The sequence below is a fragment of the Drosophila ananassae genome, chromosome 2R, assembly GCF_017639315.1.
Source record: "Drosophila ananassae strain 14024-0371.13 chromosome 2R, ASM1763931v2, whole genome shotgun sequence".
NCBI classification, from domain to species: Eukaryota; Metazoa; Arthropoda; class Insecta; order Diptera; family Drosophilidae; genus Drosophila; species Drosophila ananassae.
The window spans coordinates 4,366,266-4,384,828 of record NC_057928.1 but is presented as its reverse complement, the minus strand read 5'-3'; the positions used below and the strand labels follow the sequence as shown (position 1 = coordinate 4,384,828).

Here is an 18,563-nt window from a genome sequence, read left to right as displayed (position 1 = left end):
TTTTTATATATATTTTTTTTATTTTATTAAATGTTTTAAAATATGGTTGTATTGGATCAAAAACATAATATTAATATACAGTTTTAATAAAAATCAATGAAATTAAGGGTTCCACATAAAGGAAACAGCTTCAGGGATCTGAAATAGATAACGTTTAAGTTTGTATTATGCTTTTTAAATTTGATTAATTAACAGATCCAAATGTTGTAAAAGCTCTTGATTTTCATTCTCTAGTTCAAAATTTAGTTCGTATTTAAGACTGTCATCGAATTCCTCTTCATATTCGAAGTCTTCACTTGGGCCCCCTTCGCATAAGAGCATTTCCAAGACTTCAGGTGGGAGCTTCATTTTTTTTGGGTTATGAATGCGTCTATCCAGGTTGACTGACGAAATGATTGGATCAGATGTATCCATGGCTCGATGGAAAACATCACAAATATTATCGATACGGCTGCATTTACGTGCATGATGCAAGCGATCTGATCTGTAAATTTTATTTCGAGCTTCAGCTCCCTCCTCTCCAAAATAACAAAATTTTGTTATACGTAGGGTATATGTCTAAATTGTTCTTTTTAGTTTGCTCTCTTATTGCGCAATACTGCTCTTTGCTAAGATTTTTATCAAGGAGCAAAGCTAATGCTTCGTTTGGCAAAATTAGTTTCGGCTTTGAAATCGGAGCTGAAATAGCTTTGCGAATGTGTAGGGCCTTTTCTGGGCATAAGGATAACAACTTTAGCACAAATGCAAGATCGTGTTTACCCTGTTTTCGTGCGGCCATGCTAGCCGATTGAATTAATAAACTTGTGTTTCCCCCTTCAGACACCACAAGATCTGCTACCTGTTTTCTTTGAGCCCTTCGAGATTTTTCTAAGTAGTCTAGTACAGGGCGTCCTATTGAATGTTTTCTCCTTCCAACCGGAATACAAGTTTGTGAACAGAGCCAATCGGAATGTCTCCTTTGAAATAGCTTTGCATTCGATCTGCAATTCTTCCATTTTACCGTTAAACGGTAGCATATTTTCTTACTGGCATCCTCAAAAGCTTGCATTTTTTTCTCAAATATTTCGCCACTAGTTTTAGATTTAAAAAAATCAAGAATTGCTTTGTACTTTTGTTCTTGGGTCTTCACAGACTTCCATATTTCAAACAATTCTGAGTTGTCGAATTTTAGGTTATGAGCTAAAAACGCAAATTCCAAAGAAAGTGGTTAAAAGTGGCAATTCTGACTATATACAATCGAAAGATAATTAATTACTCTACGACGTACAAAAGGTTTCAAGGTTGGACTAGGCTGGACTCACTTTCTACAGCTTTTTAAAAACGAGATTTCTACACAATTTTCACAGTTCAGACGATTCACTTTAACATATAACTACGAAGACACCACAACAATATATAACATTTCATTATACACAACACGTAGTACAAACCCCACTGAATCTTATTCATGTCTAAAGATTGGTAAAATTGTTGTATTTTTTGCGCAATGTGATGTTGAAAAAGACTCTTTTTTTTTCACTTTTACACTTCAAACTTTTTTCAGTATGACCAGCTGAGTTTAAGTTCCGATTTCGTGAATGTGGCGCCATCTATAAAAATTTTTAGTATGCAGCATTGATAGTCGGTCTTCTCCGAATAAAATGCGATTAAAAAGACTTCGATATTTTAACTTTTAAAATTTGAATTTTGTCCAACAAAAGGGGTCGTCTGGACCATAGTGCATCGTGGACTGCTGTCCACAGTGATTAAAATAAAAATGTATAAATGCCAATTGTTTGTGAATGCTTTTGCCAGAAAATATGCTATATAAATTAAATGACCATTTTGGTATATTTCTTATTTGCCTACATTCTGAAAGCGCTATAAATTTGACTTGAAAACATGTATTTATTACACAGCCCAACAGCTAAAAAATTCATCTGCTCTGCTGAGCTTTTGTGCTCCTCTGAACCAAAGCCGAAAATAGATTATATCACCCTTAGTTTCCGCGGTACAGCTAAGAACAAATTGATTAAATTTTATCATAAACTGCGTTATGCAGACCGTGTAATTGCGTATACGAAAACATTTTTTAATAAATAACATTCTCTACATGCATACATATGTTCCATGGGAAACTTAGCGAGAAGTTATAATGTATTGCAAATATCGAAAAAAGTTGACCTATTCTTACATAAATTTTAAACAAGAAAGAAAAGTAAATTTCGGGCGAAGCGAAGTTGATATATTCTTGCAGTAAAGGGGACAGGATGGTCTGAGACTTAAAAAAATTTTTTTTACAAAAATTTTTATTTAATAGAACATTATCTCAGGAATATCCTGTGCAAGTTTCATGTCGATCGGACTAAAGCTCGCTGAGATACCGATTTTCTAGTTACTTTCTCTCCATATACTTTCAATTGCTTTTAAAACATTAGACGCGTTTTTCTCAAAACAACTTTTTCAAGTCGGTGCGTAACGTAACTCAAAAAGTAATGCTCGGATCTAAATAAAATTTTTCACACATCTTTTATACAATAAATACTTACGGATGAACGATCGCTTTTTTTTTTAAATTTGTTTTACCGTACCTCCGACTTTACAACCGCGCCAAAAATTCAAAATCGCATATTTTTCAAAATGGTTTTGTTAATCCGCACAAGAAACTAATATTTTAAGTAAATCAATTCATTTTTTTTATTTCCGATAACACTGTAAGGCCAGAAGACACACCGCAAGCTAATAATTTTTTGAAGCGACTCCGGCCGACTGCCCGTCACGGGATAAATAATAATTATTTCTTAAAAATAAAAATTCCTAGATACTCTCCAAATATAGCCATTTATCGTGTAAAAAAGTTTAATAAATGTATTCACTCAGACATGAAAAAAAAATCGCAAAAATCTGTTTTTTCAGCCTCTGAAACCATCCTGCCCCCCTAAGTGGCAGCCTATATTAAAAGATAAATATCGAAAATATCCAATTTATTTGGACGATGCTTATGAGAATAATGTTTATTTTTTTTTATTAACAACACTTAGGTAGTTTCTATTCCTATCGTTCAGGTAATGATAGAATCTTAGAAAATATTTTAATTTTGAATTTGGCATCTTAAAAACTGACAGAAAAGTTCGCGTATAAATAGGATATATCGTCTCAGGAGGTGATCCTTGGAAGTGAAAAATGTTTTTACTTTTTAGGAGATATCTCGTTTACAGCGTTGGACACTTTTGTCCAAAATTATAATGCCTTCCAGAAATAACCATATCTTTGGAATAGTTATTTAAGGTTATAGATGGTAAGAACCCAAAACTCACTTATATTTAAATATAAGGAATTTATATATAATCCAAATAAAAAATGATTTATAATATAACATCTTGGCTTTATATTCTTGCGAATCGTGCAGAGCTCATAAGTTCATTGGTAGTGGTATTTGATAAGACTTTCGGCTGTGCTGAACAGTCAGAGAATGCTTACTCGACGCAAAACAGCGATAAACATGCCACTGCCACAAAGTGCGCCGATAAGCATACCACTGCAAAAATATTTACGCATTGGCAGCAGCGCATTTGGGAGTTGTTTACACAATCGTAGGCGAGAAAACAAAAGCATCCTCACTATTTTGGGGAACACGAGCATGCTCTTTCAACTCATTGGAAATGAAAGGGCAGAGAAAGTGGCGGTGAGCTCTCGTTGTCGCCGTTCTCTTTTTGCTGCCTGCAGCGGCGCATTCAATTTGCGAGGCAATTGAGTTCGTTACAGTTGGTTTGTGAATAAGTTGTGAAAATTTTTACGAAGAGCAGAGGCGCTCTCTCCGCAGGAAGTTGTCAAAACGTTAAATGGTGAGTGGCAAGTAATGTACCAAATGTAAATATATAAACATATGTACCAAGGAATAACAAGGGTCCAGTTTTGATGGAAGTAATATAAATTTCTTCTTTCTTCGCGTCCGCCACTTAAATATTACTCACAAAAGCTTTCGGTTATGAAATTGTACATTTTCCCGTGATTATAAACTATAGCGGAATACAGTTATAGAAAGGTCGTAGAGCTTCACACAAATACAATACAATACACAATATACTCACAAAATCAACAGCTTCTTCAATGCGAGTGGCAGAAACTGCGACGCATGGCAGCTTCCACAACGGCTAGTTGTTAATTGAAATAAATTGAAATAAATTCCTCGTCTTGACTGCTGGATATTGTTAATAAAGAGCAACCGAAGCGGAGCAATAAGAACAGCTACCGAATGGCGACCAACGCAGCACCGTCATAAACAAAACTGTGACCAAATGTGGTGTTTAGTTCGGTGACAGGCGTGAACGGAAATGGTGTAACAAAGAGTCTAGGAAAGTTTACTGAAATATAAAGTTAATAAAGCGGTAATTAAACCTTGCAAAAATTAGAAAATCATTCCAAGATGTTATTATTAACAGCATATTTAGTGAGAATTTCCTGATCCAGCAAGATTTGCGTGTGACGAGAATCACATTCGCGTTGGAAACAAGTTCTCTAAAATTGGCAAAACCAAAACAAACCGGAGCATGATGATGCGTGAACCGAAAAGAGTCCTGAAGTTGGTAGAATTTCCCATAAAGGAGGTGAAATTCTTTTGAGAGTATCAATTGCTTCGTAACCTAGCCATAAATATATACTCATACCGAGTCCAATCACATATGTATGACCATTCTGAAAACGAATGTTTACATTATATATGTATATACAAACGCACTCATTGTTTAAGTAACTTATACTTTATCTTTCACTTTAGCAAACTAAATTGCGGGAGGAAAAATAAAAAAAAACGGTCACGAGAATCTTGTTTTCGTGGATTCCTTTCCTTTGTTTTAAATTACTCCATTCTTCAGTTTCGCCAATCAATTATTTGTAAAACCCTAAAATAATTAATACTACCTCAAACCCAACCCGATAAAAAGGTCAATGAACTGTCCCCTAAAAAACTAATCAGAATGCCAGTACCCTCTTTAAAACCCATAGCTTTTGTTATGACCGATAGTCAAGGGAGCAAGTTATTAATAAAGATTTTCTCATTTTCATTCCTAGCTATTTTGCAGAACAGCATCCAGAGATACAGTGACGTCCATTCGCAAGTAGAGAACTCTTGAGGAACATGCGCAAAGACCAAGTTGGTAGTGACAGTTTGGTGAATAGGGCCTAACAAAGTGAAGAGATAACTTAAACTGTTCAAAGAGAGCTAGCCATGGCATTTTCCCGGCATAATATTGAGAAGCGCCGACTCATTGAGCTAGTACGCCTAAACCCTATCCTGTGGGATTGTCGCTTGCCCCACTATAAACGCTCAGACAAAAAAAAGGCTATTAAGTGGAACGAACTTGGACGTCTATTTAATGTAAATGGGGAGCGTGTACAGCGAACCTTCACTTCGCTTCGTGAAATATTTAGACGCGAGCTCAACCATGAAAAGTTGCTGGGAACTTCGCGATTCAAATCAAAGTGGGAGTACTATGACTCAATGGCCTTCCTCAAGGAAGTTATACGAGAGCGAAAGTAATGAGCACCTTACATTTACAGAATGGTCATTTCATTTAAAAAATTATACTCCTCGCCAATTGAATAGGACATCTATCTTTTCTGTTTTTCATCGTTTTGCATCCAATATAAAAATGTCAAAAAGTATCTAAATAATTTCAATTTAACTTTTATTTAATTTATAATACCGTAATGCAAAACAATACTGCATGAAAGTAGTGAGTATTTGAAAAATGCTTTCCAATGGATGGTCAATTATAAATTTATTTAACCTTATTTTTACACCACTAGAATGGGTAAAATAGAGAGGTTAGGAAAAAAGAAAATAATTTTTTTGCTCCAAATCTTTAAACATACGCTTTTGACGAGATGCATATAAATTTTCCAAAAATTTCCAAACCCGCCTGATAGCTTCAATTAAATAAAGAACACTTGAACACCTGAGTTTTATCGGTATACCAATGAAAAGAATTTTTTGAAATATAATCATATATTGAATTATGTAATGTGTCTCAATACTACTATCAAATAATACTTTGATAATACATTTTTTGGCTATCTAAACTGTTTCAATAAATCCACATTTTGGATACAATTAATTACAAATACTACATATACCCACATCAACAAAATGTTTTTTTTTTTTGTATACAATCAAAAAAATTTCATGTTCCATTCTAGTGGTGCAAAAATGCAGATTATATTTTTATGAATACATAAACATAAATAAACCATATGAATACAAGTTAAAAACGAATTTATTCTAAATCTTGGAAAGATTCCAGAGATTGAAGATCCCTCCGCAATATAGTTAAAAAAAAGGCGCAATAAATGGTGTTCTATTTAAGTGGCGAGGATTGTAAATCTACAAATTTTAAAACATTATTTAGAATATTTTTGAAATAGTATACTTTAGAACAAACAAGAAAGGAAAGCTAACTTCGGGCGGAGCCGAAGTTGATACCCCCTTGCAGTAAAGGTTGTTCCATTTCCTATCGTTCAGTTATATGTAGTCTATAGGATATAGTCGGACGATCCTTATGAAATTTAGCAAATCGGATTATTTTGCCCAAAATAGAATCGGTACCAAGTCCCATCTTTCTAACTTTAAAAAACACCAAAGACATGACATTTCCGATCAATCAGTTATATGGCAGCTATAGGATATAGTCGACCGATCCTGGCCGTTCCGACTTATATACTACCTGCAAGGAAGAGAAGGATGTGTGCAAAGTTTCAACTCGTCCGTTTAAAGCTACCTATAGCTGCCATATAACTAATTGATCGGAAATGCAATAACTTTCGTGTATTTTAAGTTAGAGAGTTAGGACTCTCCACACATGTTATATTTGGTCAAAATATCTTATGTGCAAAATTTGTCATATAGCTGCCTATAGCTGTCATAAAACGATCGGAATTGGCATAACTTTATTGTTTAAGGATCGGATGTCTATATTCTATAGCTCCCATATAACTGAACGATCGGAATTGGCATGAATTTGGTGTCTTTTAAACTAGAATAATGGGACTTTCTACGGATTCCATTTTGGCAATCTAACCTGTTCTGCCAAATTTCATAAGGATCGGTCGATTATATGCGGTCCGCTATAATATAAGATGCTACCTAGAGGACTGCGACTCAACTGCAAGGGTATAGCTTTCTTTCTTATTTCTTGATGAACTTCTGAAAAACCCCAAGTTGAATTTGACTTAAATACCGAATGTTAGGAGTGCTAATTCCAGGAAATATAGTTTAATTATTAGTGAAATCAAAATTCAATTAAGGTACGCAAAATTACTCTTTGACAGGAAAAGAAAGCTAACTTCGCGCGAAGAAAAGCCTGATATACTCTTGCAGTTAAACAGTAGTTTTTATTAATAGATATATTTTATTATTAGACTTATGATAATTCCACAATTAATTAAACTTTATACAAAAATAGGTTGAACAAGAAAGGAAAGCTAACTTCGGGCGGTGCCGAAGTTTATATACCCTTGCAGTTGAGTCGCAGTCCGCTAGGTGGCGCCACGCATCTTATATTATTAGATATGTAGCGGATCGTATAAAGTTGTCCGATCCTTATGAAATTTGACATATCGAATTATTTTGCCAAAAGAGGAATCCGTTGAAACTCCCATCCTTCTAACTTGAAAAACAACGAAGTTATAGCATTTCCGATCAATCAGTTATATGGCAGCTAAAGGACATAGTCGGCCGATCCTTATGAAATCGACAAATCAGATTGTTTTTCCCAAAATAGAGTCTGTACCAAATCCCATCTTTCTAACTTAAAAAACACCAAAGTTATGCCCATTTCGATCGTTCTATGGCAGCTATAGGATATAGTCGGCTGATCCTTATGAAATTTTGTACATAAGATATTTTCAGTTATCCATGACTTTTTGAAAATATGAGATTAAAAACTCCAATTTAAATGGAGAAAATATTGTTTAACCACCTATAATAAATTCAATAAAATTATTTCGAGTTTTTCCTTAAATCCAAAATTAAAACATGGTACGATCTACTGATTTCAATAAGAAAATAAAAATCTTCCATAGAAAAATGTTTGGGGAAAAATCATAGAAGACCAAAAATTAACGTAGAAAATCTGAGATTTCAACTTTGGATGAGTATTCCAAAGATTTGGTAACTGCTAGATACCATTTTTTAATTTTAGTTGGTACACATACATTTCAAAAATGATATGTACTGGAAATAATGATGGTCATAGCCATTACACGGCCTACATACTTCAATATATGGTAAATTTTGATCAATTTCTTCTCTTAGGTGTACCGCGGAACGGTGGGTGATAGAACCTATGTTTGTTCTGGACTTTGGTTCAGGGGAGCCTAAAGGTTATGGAGCGGGTAAAATTATGCGTGGAGATTTTTTGCTGTTGGCCTGTGTTATAGTCGCCCAAACATTATAAAATTCGATAGATCGGATAATTTAAAAAAAAAAAGGAATCTGAATAAAGTCCAACCTTCTAAAAAAAAAACCAACAGTTATAACTTTTGGATATAGTCAACCGATCCTAGCCGTTTCCACTTATATACTGCGTGCAAAGAAAATAAAAATGTGTGATTAAAAATTAGAAGGACAAGCTTATATACATAGAACGTGATCTTGATCAAGAACATATGTATATGTATACTTTATAGGGTCGAAGATTTTTACAAGACTAGTGTCTTTTCTTTTTTCGCATCTGCCAAATAAAAATATTTTTGTAAAGTTTTTTAGATTTTTAATGAATTTTTTCATCACCAATGTTCATATAAGATATTTTGGGCGTGGCATCCGTTTTCTTCCATACTATATATATATGCATATATGTATGTATTTTCGGATTGGTATATTATAATTTTTGAGGAGAAATCTTCGACCCTATCACTGGGGACGATGATGACGAACCGCATTTCATAGCGTGCGCGAAGTAGCTACTATATAACCGAAAAATTTAAAATTATTTGTATTTGCGTCCGATAAATGGTTAACCAATTGAAAGATATTTTCTTAATTATATAATTTTTATCCAAAAATTTTACAAGTCGTTTTTTTCGGAGAAATTTTGGTAAAAGTACAAGAATTGTAATTCAATAATTTGGTGCTAGTGGAAAAGTTAAATACACCAGAAAACAAAAAGGAAAACTAACTTCGGGCTGAGCCGAAGTTGATATACCCCTGCAGTTAAAGTTGTTCCAATTCCGATCGCTCAGTTATATGACAGCTACACAGCTGGCCAAAATAATAAGTACATGCTCATAAGATTTCTTCTATGTCACGTAAATCTTTTTTGATTACCGTAACGAACCAATTCTAATTTCTTGTAGTTTTCTGGCATAATGTTGATTATAAAAATACTTAACATAAGAATATTTCACGAAATCTGTAGAATTTATTGTCGATTGAACCTAAAAAACATAAAAAAGGGTTGGTCAAAAAAATAAGTACAGCAATTCTTCAAAGGCTCTAACTTAAAAATAAATAACATTTTCCCAATTTTTTTCTTTTTATAGTAATCTTATGCTAATACCCAGTATATCCCCCTTATTTTGTATAACTTTTGTTATCCGTTTCGGAATGCTGGTCATTTAATTTACGGCACGTCTCCAAAGGACTCTCGTACCTTGTCTTTGCTGCAATTCTTCTGTATTTTGAAATGTGTTTGTGCCAATCCGACGATTAAGCTCTCCCCATAGGTTTTCTATTGGGTTTAAGTCTGCAGTTTGACTTGGCCACTTCATAATGTCCACCTTGTTTTCGGTGAACCAAGCCTTGACCAGCTTTGATGTTTGTTTTGGGTCGTTGTCCTGTAGAAAGACCCATCTCAAGGGCAGGTCTTCCTCAGCATTATGTCAGACAATATAATTTTATATCCAAATTGGGTCATAGTATCGGTAATCCGTAAATCGGGACGACTCCATGCCAAGAAAAACAGTCCCAAATCATAATGTTTCCGCTTCCGTGTTTAACGGTCTATTTCGAGTACCGGGCGTCGAATTCTATGCCTTTGGGTCGACGAAACAAGTCGTACATTCTTTCTGGAGTCGTTACCAAATAGATTTATTTTTGTTTCGTCGCTCCATAGGACATTGTTCCACTTTTTGGAACCCTCTGATCCAGATCATGCCAAATAATGTTGATGGCTAACTGTTTCCTCATCTTTAAATTATTCCCTCGAAGGAGAGGAATTTTTCTGGCTATGCGTCCTTGTAAGGCAGCATTAGTTAGTCTACGACGAACTGATCTAGACGATATTTCTTGGTCTATATCAGCAGCAATAGACTTTGAAGACATGAAGGGATACTTTTTTGCAAGTTTTATGATCCGGGTGCCCGTCGTTTGAGAGGATTTCTTCTTCCGACCTCTAGTTTCGGTTTGAGCCTTGAATTTAAGGGCATTCTGGACAAAACATACTGACCGCCCAAGGCTTTTAGCGATTTCCCGAAGACTTTTTCCTTCTTTTTGCAAATTCAAAGCAATTTTCATTTCTACTGTAGTACAGTGCTTCTTTTTGCCCATCTATATAATTTTTTTTCGTGGGATTATGCAAGGAAATAATTAAAACCAACATACCTTAACCCAATTATAGCTTTAATCCTTTAAAATTTATCATATTCTCAGGTGTACTTATTATTTTGGCCAGACCAAAATCGGCCTCCCAGCAGAAAATTGAGCTTAGTATTGAATACCCAGGGCTCCCCTCTGTTTTAGAAATTGTGTTACACTGGAACCCTTCAATATAAAAAAAATTGGCGGGTGTGCATTGCATAAAAATCGAGTTATATCGAAACAAATGAACACCATATCTGTGTACTTATTATTTTGGCCAGCTGTGTATATATATAGGATATAGTCGGCCGATCCTTATGAAATTTGGCAAATCGGATTACTTTGCCCAAAATGGAATCTGTACCAAGTCCCATCTTGTAAAAACATCTTTAAAAACATCAAAGTTATGCCAATTCCGATCGTCTTATGACAGCTGTAGGATATGGTCGGCCGATCCTTATGAAATTTGTAGATAAAATATTTTGACCAAAAATAACATGTGTAGTAAAACCCAACTCTCTAACTTAAAAAACATCAAAGTTATGGCATTTCCCATCAATCAGTTATATGGCAGCTATAGGATATAGTCGACCGATCTCGGCCGTTCCGACTTACATACTGCCTGCAATCAAAAGAAGGATTTGCGCAAAGTTTCAACTTGATGGCTTCAAAACTGAAAGACTAGTTTGCGTAGAAACAGACAGTCGGACGGACAGACGGACAAACAGACAGACGGACTGACGGACATGCTTATATCGACTCAGGAGGTGATCCTGATCAAGAATATATATACTTTATAGGGTCAGAGATGTCTCCTTTACAGCGTTGCACATTTTTAACCGAAATTATAATACCCTCTGCAAGGGTATAAATATAAACATTCCATAATGGAGCTCTAAAACGACTCTTTTATTTTTCAGATCCCGTGAACGCATGAAACATGAACCTGCTCAAGTTTTACCAGTCAACAATAATAAAAACATTGTCAGACGAAACAGTAGCAACAATAATAGCAGCAGTGCGATCTTAGATGAGTACCAATACTTTGCGCCCGGTGACCCCAACAATCCAAATAATCAGCCATTGCCACAGACCCAAATTCATCAGCCAGATCCAAAGGATAGTCTGTCGACAAGTCTGAGTGTAAATTTCAGTCAGCTACCCAATTCTTTACAACAGCAAGCTCAACACATGCAAGCTTTGCAATTGCAGCCAGACATAACATTAACCTCCCGTAATGCACTCCAAAAGCAGGCGGTTTCAACGCCCTTATCCCGGCCAAATTCCGTGACCATGCCAACTAACTCACCCGTCCAAGTACTGTCCTGCTCGCGCTCTTGTAGCTCCTCACCGTCTATTTACGTCAAGGACGAACCACGCTCTCCTGACAGGGTGGAGATTCGAGATGATCCGGGAAATGGACCTCAGACGATCAAGAAGTTGGCAACGATTCGACCTCAAACTAAACAGCACCTTAAGGCGCGATTACTTCCAATGACCAAGCACTCATCGTTGTACGCCACCTTGCCACCAAACCTTATTATCAATTCCAATAATGAGCTTATTGACGCGGATGCTGGGGATCTCGATGAGGACCTGGATGCTTTTGATGAAGACGACGACGCCACCGGGCACTGCTCACCAACTGTCGACGTGGATATGATGAGCCCAGATGGCTGCCTATCTCCTGACAGTAGTTACATAGAGGATAGCAGGCCACTTAATCACTCGCAGTCGCATCCCTTCCGCAGCCCTAGAGAGCTGCTATATATCAAATTTGGTGACTTCCTAACCGCTCGGTTAAACACTTTGCACGAGACAGTTGCCAATGAACTAATGAACAAGATTCTGGTGCTTATTGCTGAGAAGTAAAGGCAGAATGATTTATTCATCAAAAACAAACTTAAATTATAAAATTTATCTTAAATTTTTACCACGAATATGTATTGCATAGATGTGAACTTGACCAAAGTGGCTCCAATCCTCCCATCAATTCCAATTTAGACAATCGTTTTTTTTTTATTTTTGTCTCAATTACTTCCCATCAAAATACGCTGCAAATAATTCTTCCCAAAATATTTAAACCCGTTGGGACGAAAAACATTTTAATATTTAAAGATAAAAAATATGAAAAAAAGTATTCAGTCAAACTTCCCAGACTACATAATTCCCGATACTCTTCTCTTTTATCAACTCGCTTTCTTTCTATAAAAGTTATTTCAATTTAACTAAACTTTGAAAGCATATATTCTCTAAATAATATATTGCATACTTTAGTGACTTCGTCATAAAACGTCGTTTAGTCATAACTCGGCATCAACACATTTTAAAAATTCTCTTCTGAGCTGGCGCTGCAAAAATATTCAAACTTTATATTTTTATGTATATATGTAAGTATATACTAGAGCGGGTCAATTTTGATAAAAAGTATTTGAAGAATAATTAGGACGCCCGAGAAGGGTAAAGTTTTCAATTTGTAATACTTTTAGTATTTATTGAGTTTCCATGTTATAAAATTGACGAATGTTTTGCACACTTTGTATTTGAATGTATACTTAGCTTTATATTTGACGTACCCCTAAGGTTTTTTCGCAACTATAGGATCAAATAAAATAAAAACTTGAGATTAAATACCGGCGACAAACCTGGATTTCATGTGTTACGTGGTGAACGTATGCTCGACACCCTACCCGGCTTGTGTGGCCAACATAACGCTCCTCTAGCAAATTTTTTTAACTTGATTTTTCTTATTCATAAAATGAAAGTTACTTATGCGTAAAACGATATTTCGATATTCTCAAGTTAGAGTATCTGAAACGATCCCATGTTACATTACGATATTTATATCTCAGATTCAAAGTTTAGAAGTACAATACTTTTTTATGCCTGAAATTAAAAATAGTCAGAAAAAGTTATTTATTTGTATTTTTGAAGCGACCCAATAGTCAAATAGCGCTAAAGCGAAAAATTTTACTTCACTTTCATGTCTAAAAAATTTTTTTTTTTTTTTTAAATTAATTGAATTTATTTTCAAGGCATTTGATAGACGACTTTGATAGACTTTTTAGAGTTTTAAACTTAGGAAAGGCGCTAGGATTGGCACGGTAAGACGAACGTCTTGGGGCAGAGGCCCGCAAGATCCGCTTTATTAAATTCAAAATTTTGATTTTTTGAAAAACAACATTTTTTAGAATCATTCGATTATAAAAATCAAAATCAGAAGAACGAAAGCATATTTTATTTGAGTGTGTTACCCCACCTCTCTTCTCGTCATGATAGACAAATGCATTGTTTGGAGCTTCCCTTGCTAAGCTTTATCTGCTTGTATATTCGGCATTGATGTTACGGTTAAATTGAACCCTCTAATAAATATTGAAATATTAACGGCGACTTTTTTATTAATTCGGCCACTATTGAAAACTGTAAATAGCGTATCCTTTGGGGAGTGATTGACCCCTGATTTGGTTGTTGTGATCTCTATTAAAGTGCCACGGAAAACTTATTGTTTTTGTTTCCATATCCTTGCACTAATTATATAATGGAGTCTGAAGCTGAAACTACTGCGGTCTCCAGCATGGAAAGGGTGCTGCGAAGACGAGCAGAGTTGATCTGTCTGGAAATATACATAGGTCCTGCATCAAAAAGTCTAGGATGTGATGCCTACCGAAGACTCACCCATTTTGACCCTGAGACAACCCTGAGGAGCTGGAGGAGCTAAATTATAGCGAAACCGGGAGCGATGTGTAAGGTTTTCTCAGCTGGCCACGGACACACACGTCGACATCCAGGTAAAGGTCGACAAGCGCTCCGTGAGACTTGCTGCGCACTTAACGCTTGTGGATGGTACCATTGGTGCTGGTATTTCCCTAACTCCTTATGGGATGGACTTATAAAGGACTCCCCTGTAGGGTACCTCTGCTGACGTCCCTTTTTATTGAAAACCCATTTTAAGTTTTCATAGCGTAATAGATTTATTATAGATATGCATTTGAGAGCTAGTTTATGGCAATGTCCTCTACATGTTGGATTTGTGCAGGAATGATTTCATCGGGGCCGGTTTTCTTTTTTTCGGTCCTGGTCAACCATTTCTGGAAATGTCCATGTGCGTAACCAATCTAACGTTTCGTTCAGAAGTTATTCAAGAAATAAGACTTTTATAGCACATCCAAAAAGGATTTAGAGTGGACGTCTATAAGTAAAAAGTCGATAAAATTTTAAAATGTTATTAAACTAACAAGTGGAACAATCCAGTAGGGAATCAGAACTCCTCTGAAAATTACCGATTTCGCAACAACATGCGATCGATACCACATGTATTCTAAATATAAATTAGTCATTGGAATAGTTTGGCATTCCAACTTTTTCAAATAACTTTTCTGAGCTGGCGCTACATCGAGCTTTTATTTTTGTCTATAATTCCTATAAATTTTGGCTGACATTTGTTTTCCAGATACAAATTAGCCAAAAAGCAGTTGGACTTTTCTGAACTGGGGCTACAGAAATATGCCATTTATGGGGCATTAGGTGGCGAAATTGGCAAAAATTTCTAACAAACTTCATCTCAAAATGTCATAGCTGGCATAGGATAAACGCCTTCATTCAGAAAGACGGGCAGACAAACAGACGGATATGGCTGTATCGACTCGGCTGGTGATGCTGATCAAGATAATGTATACTCTACGTACTCTTCGAGAATCGAGTATAACAAGTTGTGTAGTTTGTCCATCGTTATGTCTGCCCAAATATCGATTTGTTGGATTGCACGATTGTTTTCCCTTTTATTTGGAAGAACATGGAGACGTTCTTTACTAAAAGGCGAGCATATTTAATATTTTGGATAAACTTTCAAACAGCACCCACGACCGATTTTTTCAAATTTTCAAAAAAGGCATATTTTGGGCGGCTGTTTTCGGGAAAAATCGTGAAATTACCCACAAATGACGTTTTTTTAGAAACCTTCTAATGCAGTCAATCAGTTAAATGTAAGAATAAACACAAAAACCCCTTTTTTTGCTCCTTAGATTTTGACATTAAAAAATCCAAAAATAAACATCCTAAATTTTCGTAGTTTCGAAAAAGCAAAAAACTAGCTTATCATAACTAGGCAATCTTTTCATTTCAAAATGAAAGGAAAGGTAACATCAGGCGGAGCCGAAGTTGATATGCACATGCAGTCAAGAAGAAGTATGTATGTATGTATATATTATGATATATACATATATAGGATCGTGCAAAATTTGAAAGCTTTAAAACTGAGAGACTAGTTCCGAAGACCGACAGACAGACGGAAATGCTTACATACGTATATCGATAGAATCCTCAGCATAGGTATAAAAATGAGAAATATTTTGTTTTTTGAATAAATTCTGAACGGAATGTGTGATTGGAATAGTTCAATCACCAATCGATACGTATACAAGAGAATTAGGATTAGTGATAAATAAATTAAATCAGACGAAAAAAAACTACAATGTTCCCAATGATAGCTCCAATTTAATTAAAATTTTAAAATTCTTTTTGTTTACCCCAAATTTCTCCAAAACTTAAAAAATTTTCTAAAACTTTATGGTACGATTGAATATAACCTTTTTTATTTAAAAACTAGTATTAAATAATAGGTTCGATTTGGCTGAATAAATTAAGAAGTGGTAAGATTTTAATTTTGGGGGTGAAAGGGGGCGTCGTAAAATTTTGACACAAACTGGATATGCTTAAGTATCATGGGAGTCTAAGTGTCGAACCCGATAGCTCTATCCCAAAAAAAAAATATAAATATAATAAATAGCGTTCAAAAATACTGCAAGTCAATATGGCAATAATAATAAATTGGTTATAAATCAATGGTTAAAAATCATTGGTTATAAAGTTATAAGTTTTTAAAATAATTGTTTAAAAAATATTAAGAACAAAAGTTCTTTTCTTATTTCAGTAACAAACATCTTCAATTTTTTTTTAGAATTGCTAAAAAACTAATAGTGAAACAGCCTGGTAATAGTGAAACAAACAGCCTTCATTTGGGAAGAGCTGTAAAAATCGAATTTCTTAAATAAACGAGTAATAATAAGTAATAAAAGAGTTCAGGAGTAAAATGCGATGAAAGAAATAATTACCTTTAATAATATAATAATAATAATACCTTTCTTTTGACGCACATATAGGGTATACATTTTAAAATCTAAAAAATTGTTCTTCAACATATTAGCAAAAACCCATACGTAGCCAAATCGGGGTGTTTTACGGAAGTTCACCCGAAAAAGGTTTTTAAAAATATTACGCATACAAAGAATACCAGCACTTAAATTTCTCTCTCCGCCTTTTTAGGATCGTAACTTCAAAAATAACTAAATCCTATACCCAAATAAAGTAGGAAAGTACTCTACTTTTGCTGAAATTTGCTTCGAAGTTACGCTTATTTGATATTAATCTAGCAATCTATTAATATTAATTTTCGACGCAAGAACCATTAAAAACTCACCACGTGTCAGGTAAGAATATTTTTATATCACTGTGGTCGGAAGTTCACGAGGTGACGACCTGCATGCCTTGCTCTATATCTTTGTAGGTATTAAAAACCTACATACATATGTATATTGAAAAGACCTATATTAAGATGTACCTACATACATATATTGAATTTTTTCGTCTCCAAAATCACCGGTATTTTACCTCGATAAGAGGTTTTTTATTTGAATTGCATATTCATCATCACCTCCTGAGTCGATATATGTAAGCATACTCGTCAGCTTTTCTCATTGGTTTAAACTCTAAAGTATCGAACTTAACCTTTTCAGATGTTCTCCTGCCACAAGAACCATTGGTAAAACATTTTTATTTTGACAAATTATTAAACAAAAGAAAATTGTGGTCTCGCGCCTTGCTTTTTCATTAGTGACTAGCAAAGCATTGTAAGCATAAGTATATGCAAAAACCCAAACCGAACCGTTATAGGGATATTTTTCGTGCTAAAAAGTGGCGAAAAGTCAGCATCATTGTGTGAAGGTATTCAGCACTTGGTAACTATTCTTACATGAAGTTCCCGATATAACAAGAAAGGAAAGCTAACTTCGGGCGGAGCCGAAGTTGATATACCCTTGCTCGTATTATCGTATTATTTTTCCCAAAATAGAATCTGTACCAAGTCCCATCTTTATAACTTAAAAAACAACAAAGTTATGCCAATTTAGATCGTTCTATGACACCTATAGGATATAGTTGGCCGAATCCTTATTAAATTTTGTACATAAAATATTTTATACAAATATAACATGTGTGGAAAGTCCCAACCCCCAAATGGCATTTCCGATCAATCAGTTATATGGCAGCTATAGGATATAGTCGACCGATCCGGCCGGTCCCGACTTATATACTACCTGCAAGGAAAAGAAGGATGTGTGCAAAGTTTAAACTCGATAGCTTTAAAACTGAGAGACTAATTTGCGTAGAAACCGACAGACAGACGGACCGACGGATCCTGATCAAGAGTATATATACTTTATAGGGTCGGAGATGCCTCTTTTACTGACACGCTTTTGACCAAAATTATAATACCCTCTGCAAGGGTATAAAAAGCGTTTCAGCATTTTTTGCATCCCTTAAATAGTTCAACAGACCCGCTTATATTATTAGAATTACAGTAGAACCTCACAAAACCGAAAATTTCTGATGTTTTAATACTGATTTTGAATCATAATATTAATTTATTTCCTAGATTTATTTGTGTATGTTTTTTGTTTAACTGGAATGGTTTAACCGGAAACAGGTATAATTTTGTACAAGTGTCTGTTGAACTTTATAACTTTTTTTAGCTCTCAATGAAACTAAGATTCTTTACAGAAGCCTTGCTCTCCCGAGCTTCATTCAAAATCGAAGCTCTACTATACCAAAAAAGGGCAACCCATAAAGGACCAGCTCGGAAATTTAACAAAGAAGTTTCTTGAGTAGAATAGGCGGGTATAATCAAGTACATACAATAGATGTAAAAAGGAATTTCAAATAAAACACATTTTAT

The 18,563-nt window shown here is 35.0% G+C and overlaps 2 protein-coding genes across 7 annotated transcripts; one reads left to right on the top strand and one right to left on the bottom strand.

Moving 5' to 3' along the window:
- On the bottom strand, positions 1-2,313 carry LOC123257051. Of its 2 annotated transcripts, XM_044714461.1 has the most exons (4): positions 1,431-1,711; positions 952-1,179; positions 198-461; positions 1-138 (listed from the first exon to the last, which is right to left on the bottom strand). In XM_044714461.1, exons 1-4 carry the CDS (start codon positions 1,447-1,449, stop codon positions 131-133), a joined length of 519 nt encoding a protein of 172 aa, XP_044570396.1. In that variant the 5' UTR covers positions 1,450-1,711; the 3' UTR covers positions 1-130. The 2 variants fall into 2 exon arrangements, 1 of the variants encoding a protein (XP_044570396.1); XR_006506984.1 differs by lacking the exons at positions 1-138; positions 198-461 and having other exon boundaries at positions 519-1,179; positions 1,268-2,313.
- Positions 2,314-3,495: 1,182 nt separating this feature from the next.
- Positions 3,496-13,939, top strand: LOC6493874. 5 transcript variants are annotated; one of them, XM_014909102.3, is made up of 4 exons: positions 4,232-4,367; positions 4,422-4,586; positions 5,050-5,514; positions 11,476-13,939. In XM_014909102.3, the coding sequence occupies exons 3-4, from the start codon at positions 5,207-5,209 to the stop codon at positions 12,425-12,427; spliced, it is 1,260 nt and encodes a 419-aa protein (XP_014764588.1). In that variant the 5' UTR covers positions 4,232-4,367; positions 4,422-4,586; positions 5,050-5,206; the 3' UTR covers positions 12,428-13,939. The 5 variants fall into 5 exon arrangements, with proteins under 5 accessions (XP_014764587.1, XP_014764586.1, XP_032310047.1 ...); XM_014909100.3 differs by lacking the exons at positions 4,232-4,367; positions 4,422-4,586 and adding an exon at positions 3,501-3,824; XM_032454156.2 differs by lacking the exons at positions 4,232-4,367; positions 4,422-4,586 and adding an exon at positions 3,885-3,903.
- Positions 13,940-18,563: the final 4,624 nt, after the last annotated feature.

What these genes read in the sequence shown, in the direction of transcription:
- LOC123257051 (XM_044714461.1), bottom strand. An exon ending in AAAGCTATTTCAAAGGAGAC is followed by an intron (nt 462 to 951) that starts ATTCCGATTGGC and finishes TGCATCATGCAC; the next exon opens with GTAAATGCAGCCGTATCGAT.
- LOC6493874 (XM_014909100.3), top strand. Translation starts at nt 5,207, where the DNA reads ATGGCATTTTCCCGGCATAATATTGAGAAGCGCCGACTCATTGAGCTA. An exon ending in GAAGTTATACGAGAGCGAAA is followed by an intron (nt 5,515 to 11,475) that starts GTAATGAGCACC and finishes TTTATTTTTCAG; the next exon opens with ATCCCGTGAACGCATGAAAC.